The 8,998-nt window shown below is 34.1% G+C and overlaps 1 protein-coding gene across 1 annotated transcript; it reads right to left on the bottom strand.

Moving 5' to 3' along the window:
• Positions 1–627: 627 nt before the first annotated feature.
• LOC139846676 (MLO-like protein 8) lies at positions 628–4,952 on the bottom strand. The gene is made up of 15 exons (XM_071836162.1): positions 4,824–4,952; positions 4,217–4,274; positions 3,907–4,124; positions 3,701–3,817; positions 3,068–3,128; positions 2,857–2,945; positions 2,675–2,749; positions 2,484–2,572; positions 2,343–2,392; positions 2,187–2,227; positions 1,920–2,093; positions 1,472–1,507; positions 1,314–1,381; positions 1,165–1,225; positions 628–1,058 (listed from the first exon to the last, which is right to left on the bottom strand). The coding sequence occupies exons 1-15, from the start codon at positions 4,950–4,952 to the stop codon at positions 657–659; spliced, it is 1,668 nt and encodes a 555-aa protein (XP_071692263.1). The 3' UTR covers positions 628–656.
• Positions 4,953–8,998: the final 4,046 nt, after the last annotated feature.

Below are 8,998 nucleotides of genomic sequence, written 5' to 3'. Positions count from 1 at the left end.
TTTTTGGTCATGTAAAATAGTTTATGCTAGCAGCCTAGCACTATTCGCTCTATTTTTGGGTCAACATCATACGTTGATTTATTGGCGTCTTAACTACCGTTTAGAGCCTAAATTGAATTTTAGATATGATTTAAAACCCATGAAAATTTAATTCTACCATTTTCATGGCGTCTCAATTTTATTTCTAATTTTATTTTTAATTTTATTCTTTTTTTTTAAAATTTCCTACTTATTGGCTGGTGGTCCACTCGGAAGCAATCTCTTTATCTTTCGAATAGAGAGGTGATGACTTTCTCTACTTTTGATAGTGTTTCACTCTGGGTGGAGAAATGACTTGTTTTTATTATCGGATAGAGGAAAGATTGTCTACATCTCATCTCCCATATTGGGTTTTGTTGTTGTTGTTGTATGCCACCTAACACTATGTTGTATGCCTTTTGAATAACTATGTTTATGGTAATATATCACTACGGAATTATGGTTTGATTAAGAGGATTCCGTATGTTAACTTGCAAATCAATATTGGTGATGAACATTTCTTTCAAAAGTAGGTTTTTAAGAAAACCATGGTTCCACAGGTCATTAACTAGTATAATACATATGGAGTAAAATCTTAGCCTCAAAATAATGACTGAATTTTTCCTTGACTAATTATATTACAACAGAGGTGCAGGTGGTGCAGATGCAGGTTTATCAAATGAGAAATCTTCTTCATGATTTCGATGTATGACGGATTCAGCCTTGTTATGGTGATCGACGTGTACATTGACCAAATGTGTGCCAGATGATTCAGATGACATTAATTCACCTTCAATATCTGATATGTCAGTCTCTTCATAACCTTTGGATCGAGGGCCAAAAGTTTTGAACCGATTAAGTGATGCTGACATGGCAGCTGTTGGACTAGAAGTTGCGTGTCCTAATGTTCGTGGTGAATTTCCTCCACCTACACTTCCAACTCCACCTCCACGCTTTTTCTTGACGGCTGTCATTCGCCAATTTTTTAACGCTTTAGCTGTTTGTTCGTCGAAAATTGATTTCTTCATGTTCGAACCCATCTACAAATAACGTTAAATATATGATCATATGAGATCTGAAAACTTTTCATGGAAAAAAATTAAAAGAATGGTTTTGAGTATATATAATATAATGAAATTATTATACCTGGGATACAAGGGCGTATAACGGAAGTGTTATGTAGCTACACAATATGAGAACTCCAAAACTACAACAACGACATCCATAAGATTAAGCCGGATGAGCTTGAGTTTTTTTGTAAAGTTGACTTTTGGACTAGAAGATTACATTCTTACCCAATAATAAGTTTCAAAATTACGAGATTGATATCATCGTGAAAGCAAGAACCGATCTTGTATTCATACTGCACAAGTAAAAGCAACGTGTCGTTATCATCAATCAATGGCTTATATAGAATATTGGAACAACTGCGAAAACATCATTGTGCGTTTACCCATATCCAGAAGAAGTATGTTATTTGAAAAGCATTCTGTGAGCACAACAAAAGTAATAGAGTTAGTAACAAACAATTTGAATTATAAATTATAAATTATAATTATAATTAATTCTAAATTCTAAATATGTTATTTATAAGAGAAAAATAACATTGGGACCACGGGCGGTTTTATTTAGGGGCAAGCGGGGGCAGCCGCCCCCAGTGGATTTTTTTTTTTTGCCCCAAAACCTACATATTTTGCTCAAAAATCTCCAAATTTTACCCCAAAACCTTCAAATTTTGACCACAAATCTTCAAATTTTGCCCAAAAACCTCCATAATTTTGCCTAAAAAACCTCTTTTTTTGCCCAAAAAAATTAGTACGGTTTTAAATTTTTTTTTACCCCCAGTGAAAAAAAATACTGGTACCGCCACTGATTGGGACAGAGCATAGTAGTAGGGTTACCTGAAATAGAGAAAAGTGAATAAGGTGAAGAACTAAACGTGGTTTCGAGAACCAAAAATATTTATCTGAGGCTAGTACAAGTGGAATCCCTTGAACAACCGCGTGTCTTTCAGTAATTTCAAGGGCCATTTTCGTCAAAATGGATTGAAGTTTTGTTCCCACTGCTAATATTATCTGTGAATAAAAATTATGTCATACAAGTAAGACATTTTGTTCTGTTTTATACACTTAACAGAAGAATGAGAGAAACCGATAAAAGGCACTTACGACCAAAGGAAGCAATGATGCCCAAAACATTGCATGCCATCCTGCAGTTTTTCACAGTTTCTCACAATCAAAAACTTGTAAATCTACAAAATGTTGACTTATTTGACCCTAAAAAAGTCAAACGTTGACTTATCTATGGAACTTAATTAGGGTTACCAGTAACATTGAGGAGCAAGAATATCACGAACGATGCCCAGAGTACGGGACTGCAATCAGCACAATATGAAAAGCTCAAACATCATAAGTCAACGATAGATCTTTGAGAGCATTGTTTTTTAAAAAGCAGAGTTTTCACACCTGATCCCTACAACCACTTGGAAATCATCCTCCAATGACCTCTTAATATACTTTTGGAAGTTAAATTTACTCCCACGAGCTAGATGAACCTATATAAATCAAATAACCATTTAGTATGAGCCAAAAAAAAAAAAAACAAAAAAAAAAAAAAAAAACAAATGTACTAAAAAACAAAAAGATAAAGAACCCACATTTATAAATCCATTCCGCACAGTCAAATAGTCAGACTTGCTTACGGACCTAAAAAATTGTCTAAAGAAGCCTGCCTACAATAAACAACAAACATAGAAAGTTTAGAAATGGTGCAACTATCGAATCGAAATTGCCATATTTAGGTGTAACCAAATTTAAAATTTAAAGATGTGATACTTACAATGTAGAAGAAGAAAGGGGTTCGAGTCCAAAAACTAGCGTGAGATTTCACAAAAGATGTCTCGTGGGTTAGTCTGAATCGTGTAGGATCTGTATATTTTTGAAGCAACGTTCATAAATAACTAGTGAAGTAATATTACTGAATATTAATTATGATTGAAGTGTTCTACAATTGCGTTTTGTTTTTCAAGAAGTCATGTAAATGAATATACCATTAGAAAATTCATAGTTGTCAGATGAAGTCTCCTGCTCCCACTGCTTCCAGCCACGTATCTGCATAAATAAATATAAGATGCATAAATAAATAAACCCTAAATAAAGAGTTAAAGTAATAGATACACTATATACTTTCACTTTTATTTCAATGTAGGTTATAGACCCAAAAAAATACCAGTATAGACTATATACTTTCAAAAATTGTACTAATATGAATGCACTAAACTTGTTAACATGATAAACAAAAATAAGCTGACGTGACACTTTTTTGGAGAATGTAGTTAGTGATACATTGGAACAAATTATTTTTGTATATAGCCTACATTGATAGTACATAACCTATTTGTAGCCATATAAAATTAGAAAAAAATATTAAAAAGTTGATTTTACTAGTTCAGCAGGTAACTGGTCACCAATAGTATACATTAGAACACTTTTTGAAAGTATGTGACCTACACTGTTATTTTATATTAGGTATATAGCCTACATTGGAACAAAAGTAAAAGTATATAACCTATTTATAGCTTTAACCCATATATAAACCCATAAATAAACCCCCATGTTTTTGCTAAATCTACATTATGTGAAACGAGTTACTGAATTAGACAAAAAAAAAATGCGTAAAGTACCTTTAGTCTTCCAAGAGCCATTGTTACAGCACTATATACAACGTGTAAGACCGCAAGAAAAAATATGAGTATATGCAATTGATGCAGTCCTTCAACAGTTATAATCGGTACCGCACCCTGTCAAACAATTATAGTAAATTATACAATAATGAAGATTGACTATTAGTTTTTTATCCTAACATTATATTCTTTATATCAAAAGTTACCGCTTTGCAAGTAGAAGTAGTTGGTTCAGCCAAATATCTACGGTCGTACGAAAGAAGGGACCTATGGCTTACTTCTCCTGCTGTGTCATCTTTCTTAGTTTTATTTCTCGCCGGACATGGCAACATTGTATCCGCAACGCTATCGGGAATGCATATTTTGACTATGTAGTATTGACTAAAAGTCAACAGTAGTGAAATAAAACCTAGAACCATTAATTCTACATGTTCCCAAACACAATTAAAGCTAGTTAGTAACTCAACAATTTGGTTTTCAATATAGTATGACACCGAAAAATATGAAAATATTTACCGGCTTTGACCTTTTCCAAAGCTTCAAACATCGATTTCTTGTGCTTTTCTGTGAAAAACTAATTGCAATGATCAATGTGTTAGTAACATCTAGTTATACAACAATCGTATCTTGCTAAAAATTGCCATAAAATTGTTTATCTCTGCAACAATAAAGGGGCTTAATTAAACAACTTTTGTGCTTATTGCACATTATAAACGTAGATAAGCATTTGTAATGTAGTTACATTATAAACAGTAAAGTTTCAAACCAAAAGTTCTTGATAAATTCAAATTACATATATTACCTTAATAAAATGATTATTCACTTCTACTTTAAGAATAACGCGCAGTGTTCAAATACACAATACTAAACCAAATGTAATGGAGTTTGGGTAACATGTATAGTAGAAAAACAAAAATTGTGAATTTTGAATACCATTGGGAACTCAAATTTAACAACTTAAATAAAAGCAAAGAAGGTCAAAACACATAATTTGTGAGATCTCAAATAATATCGGACATTTCATGGAACAGTTTATCTACAAGGCATTGCATCTAGAAGATGCACAAATGCACATTAAAAAAATATCTTCAAATTCAAATTAATGTAAATTTCAGAAGAATACCTTTCCAAGTTTATCAAGAAGTTTCTCTAATCCAATAGAAATAACAATAATGAGTGCACAAACCCCAGCAACAGCCCATGTTGGTGTTTGATCTAGTTGCCTTGTAACCTCACTTGTATCACCCGCCATTTATGATTAATCACACAAAAAAAAATGTTGAATTTAAGGGAGCAAAATGAATTAAGATTCCAGTGGAATCAGAAATAGAAGTAATGCATTCAAGAACGCGCATGATGAATTGTCTATGACTTTAGTATTAATTTATTATTAGTGATGGAGTTGTGATAGAGCAGTAATGGCGGAAATATCATAGTTGGCGGACCCACCAATGGACTTGTACATATACATTCTTGAATTAATTAATCGCTTTATTATTGTGAGTATTTTAGCCGTCTCGTGTGAATTGTTATCTTCTTGATCCTTCCTTGCTGCTGACAATGGCGCAATGCCGGTATCCACGGAATTTAAAACATGAATTACGGGAGAATTTATCTATTATTCCCTATAAGTTTAGAGATACTGCAAAAATCATCCCTATACATTGGTCAAAGTCCTAACTTGATTTACGCGTAGTATTTTTATGATATGATGATTGTCAAATAGTGGCCGACCTAGGGCATGAACAACTCCACGGATCTAGAAAGTCTTATTACTGGTAGCACAAAATTTTTCACAACCACCATTATGGCAATTGTTGATAAAACTTTTTGATAGAAAGTTTTATAACGGGTAGTAAGGGGTTTTACCAATCATACTCTCAGATTGGTCTCTTTCAGGGCAGTAGTTGGGGTCGTGTTATGTAACTACGGGAAATGAATGCGTGGGTGGTTAAGTTTTCCTGGGTGATCCCAAACTGATGTAAAAAAAAAAAAAAAAAAAAAAAACCTTTATACATTAGATCATTCTATATATAACACACAAATATTAAGTAAATTTCAATAAAATAACGTTAGAAGGTAGTTAAGATTTTTTTTTTTTTTTTTTTTAATACGGAGTATTTGATTTTAAAGATTACTTTAATCTATAATAATGGAATATAAAATGTTAGATGACTTTACTAGAATAAACATACAGAAATTAGTGGACAAACAAACAAATAACAATGAAAATTAGAAAAGAAAAAAAAATTAAATTAAACCCAACATACGTCATTTGTCATTTGTCTATTTTCACAAGTGAGGGTCAAACATGTAAAAAAATGTAAGTTAAAGGTGAACTTGTAATAGTGTATAATAGTAAGAGGGAGTAGAAAAACTATATCATAAAAGTCATAGTGGGTAGGTAGTCATTATCTTCTTCAAACCAAAAAAAACCTGCAACTAATTGCAACTCATTTCAAAATAGAGGCTGGTTGCACTTTCATATAAATAACTAAAACTCTGAAAAATTTATACTTCATCGACTAGATTGAGTAGTTGCACGTGCTACCACTCAGTCAAAGGTAGATCCGCCCCTGACTCCAATCTAAGCCTTTATGAAAGTGGGATGAATGGAGACGTGAGTAATGTAGTTAAAGCTGTTTTGTTTCAATCGTTTGGTTAAATGGTGTGTGACTAGGTATCTCGTATGACCTCGAGTCCTCGACCCGCCTACTCGGGTCCTATAGGAGATGCAAGAAGGGGTGCTTCGAAGTCTGTAAATGAGTTGTTAGAATATCATAAACGGAATAATACTTTTTATGGTATTTGACTTTTAGGATTAGAAAAAAGTGTTCTCCATCATCTCTCAAAATAGGAGATCACATGTGGACTCAAAGATTACATTCAACATATACAAGAGAATCTCAAAAGCAGCATATTTACTCTTATGATAAAGTGGTTCCAAAAGTTAATATGTAACCTTACTTCTTTAAGAATTAGCTGTTAAGACTTCTTTGTATATAAGATCATAAGATCCATTGTAACTATTATTCAATTGAGCTTATAAACTGATCAGTAATTCTTTAAATAAGCATATCAATTTCTCTCAATTGTAAACATGGTATCAGAACTTACGGTGTAGATCAAGGTGAAAGGACCCGTCCTAATCCATCTGAACGAATACATTACAATTGATTACATCGCGAGGTACTTGACCTCTATATGATACATTTTACAAACATTGCAGTCGTTTTTAAAAGACAAACTTTCTTTACATTGAAGGTTGACGGCATGCATACCATTTCATAATATATTCAACTATAATTGACTTAATAATAATCTTGATGAACTCAACGACTCGAATGGAACGTCTTTTGAAATATGTCATGAATGACTCCAAGTAATATCTCTAAAATGAGCAGATGCACAGCGGAAGATTTCTTTCATACCTGAGAATAAACATGCTTTAAAGTGTCAACCAAAAGGTTGGTGAGTTCATAAGTTTATCGTAAACAATAAAATTCATCATTTTGATAGACCACAAGATTTAAATGTTGCATGATACAAATGAGCCCGAATCCTATACCCACCTGTAATGTACATGCGATATCTTTTAAATACAGTACATCTTTCTCGTGTACGAAATCCTTTTTTCATAAATCTTAGTAACCGTACACATATCTCGTGCACAAAAATAACATACACATAACTTGTGTGTAAAATCATTCTCTCGATACATAACATTCACTTTACTTTCATAGCTTGGCTTGGTAACTGACATTAACATATAATGCGCATAATAATATCCCCAAAACAGAACATCTCGTCTGTATAATAATCATATAAACTTCGAAGTACTAAACACCACGCCCCCTAGCCCTTCCGTCTAGTGAACATTCTGGGTGGGGGTGTTAAACCCGGTAGCTACCTTTAGGATTCGCGTCAATTAGGCGTGCACTAATTCTCAAAATTAGTGATATTCCCTAATTCTTAGGTTACCAAGCAATAATAATCAGGGGAAAAATATTCATATCAATTGTGGCAATTATCACGTCCACATAATTCAATGGTGGCAATTATCACGTCCACATAATTCATTCGAGGAATGTTTTGTTTGTGTCTATCTCGTCAAACATTTATAAAAGCATTTCATGTATTGTAACGACCCAACCCGTTAACCAACCAAAACTTCAAAAAAAAAAATCCAAGCAGGCCTGCCCAGGCTGGGTGCGCGGCGCGCATCCCTACCTGTGCGCGGCGCGCACAGGGCCTGGCAGCCCGCTGTCCAAATTGTTCCGTTTTCGTAAAGAGATCTAACACTTCCCATCATTTTTAGACGAAATGCTTTTCACATCATATTAGTATAAGTAAAACAAGCACGAATCAATGATAAAACGAGTTTTACATTGCGGGGCCCACATACGCCCAAAATACCATTAAGTACGAAATACGAGTTTCGATCACAAAAAGTTTAATTGCCAAACGTCACTAGAGCATGGTGTTTGGGGTTAAACTACCCAAATCTTGGTCGAACTTCCAAAAAGCTAAAACCCCCTTGAGCCACTAATCCAAGCGAATACCTTTGCCCTTATCCAAGCCGGATCCTAAAAAGGTAAACAACGAGAGGGTAAGCTAACGCTTAGTGAATGCAATAATTATACACATACATATATAACCTACGTACTTGCAATCACATACACAATTACCTCATACACGCTAGCAATTTAAATGACATACCAACGCAAGGTATAACGCTAAATCTCCAAGACCACAAGCTAGCACAAATGATAGCACATATAACTCGAATAATATAAAGTGCCACACTACAAACACACAACCATGGTTAACCAATAGTACAAAGGAATGGTACTTCGAATTTCCCATCGGTGTTCCCAACAACCGTTAGCGTACAACGAATTATAACACTAACCCCGGAGTGGTATCGATCGCCCGAACTTTAAACCCACCCGTCACGTGTAATGTGGTATCGAACGCCCAAACTTTAAACCCACGCTTCACGCCCACACACATACATGACATGGCATCGAACGCCCGAACTTAAACCCATATCATATATTGACCCGATGTGGTATCGACCGTCCGAACTTAAACCCACATCGAATCTCGTACAAGTAAATATATTATATACACACATGTATAATCATTCCACTCACCTTGTCGACTTGGCGAGATTTCCAACAATAACTTGTAACCTTCAAAGCGAGTCACCTAACACAATTAATTCCCAATTAATTCACATAATAAGTTGGACTACCCACCAACTAACCTTACTAGTGCATTTATGACCCATTTGCA

This window comes from Rutidosis leptorrhynchoides, chromosome 5 (assembly GCF_046630445.1).
Source record: "Rutidosis leptorrhynchoides isolate AG116_Rl617_1_P2 chromosome 5, CSIRO_AGI_Rlap_v1, whole genome shotgun sequence".
Classification (NCBI taxonomy): domain Eukaryota; kingdom Viridiplantae; phylum Streptophyta; class Magnoliopsida; order Asterales; family Asteraceae; genus Rutidosis; species Rutidosis leptorrhynchoides.
Note: the sequence above shows the minus strand (reverse complement) of the source record. Positions and strands in the feature narration are given on the sequence as shown.

Bases quoted from the DNA above. Each gene is read 5' to 3' on its own strand.
- LOC139846676 (XM_071836162.1), bottom strand. From the start codon at position 4,952: ATGGCGGGTGATACAAGTGAGGTTACAAGGCAACTAGATCAAACACCA. The intron at 4,275-4,823 runs GTATTCTTCTGA...CATTGCAATTAG, and splicing joins TTCTTGATAAACTTGGAAAG to TTTTTCACAGAAAAGCACAA. The intron at 2,573-2,674 runs GTGGGTTCTTTA...TGATTTATATAG, and splicing joins TGCGGAATGGATTTATAAAT to GTTCATCTAGCTCGTGGGAG.